Source organism: Penaeus monodon, chromosome 23, assembly GCF_015228065.2.
Source record: "Penaeus monodon isolate SGIC_2016 chromosome 23, NSTDA_Pmon_1, whole genome shotgun sequence".
Taxonomy (NCBI): domain Eukaryota; kingdom Metazoa; phylum Arthropoda; class Malacostraca; order Decapoda; family Penaeidae; genus Penaeus; species Penaeus monodon.
Genome location: NC_051408.1, coordinates 41,275,146 through 41,275,569, shown reverse-complemented (window position 1 = coordinate 41,275,569; position 424 = coordinate 41,275,146). Strand labels below are relative to the sequence as shown.

The 424-nt window shown below is 51.4% G+C and overlaps 1 protein-coding gene across 1 annotated transcript in view; it reads right to left on the bottom strand.

The window, feature by feature from the left end:
- The window catches only part of LOC119588083 (rab GDP dissociation inhibitor alpha-like), a gene marked incomplete in the record, with an annotated part of 16,862 nt that overhangs the window by 332 nt on the left and 16,106 nt on the right, over positions 1-424 (bottom strand). Inside the window, 1 exon segment of the mRNA XM_037936790.1 lies at positions 1-280. Within this exon segment, the coding sequence (XP_037792718.1) occupies positions 85-280 (196 nt within the window).

Here is a 424-nt window from a genome sequence, read left to right as displayed (position 1 = left end):
GAGACCGCGTGCCGGGGTATTTTCAGCGGAGGAGGACCACCCCATCTCGCCACCCGACGATCGCAAGCACACGCACTTCCTCCTTTACATGTCCTCGTCGCCCAGGTTGTGCTTCACCTTGGAGAAGTCGAAGTCCTCCCCGGTGCCTCGGCGGTAAATGTCGAGCACATCCAGGCAGGTGGTCTCGAAGTGGGAGGTGGCATCGTAGGACTCAGAGATGAACAGCTGGTTCTGTACTCCGTCATCCGTGGGTTTGTAGATGGGGGACACGGTCACAAACCTGCAGGAGAGAAGGGGATCCGTCAGACAGATGATGGAGACGCTAAATTCAATACTGTGAGCATGGCTGATATTAGACATTGTGGAGCACAGTAATATCAAAAAAGGAAATTTTTTTTTTCAAATTAAACTTATCTATTGCATC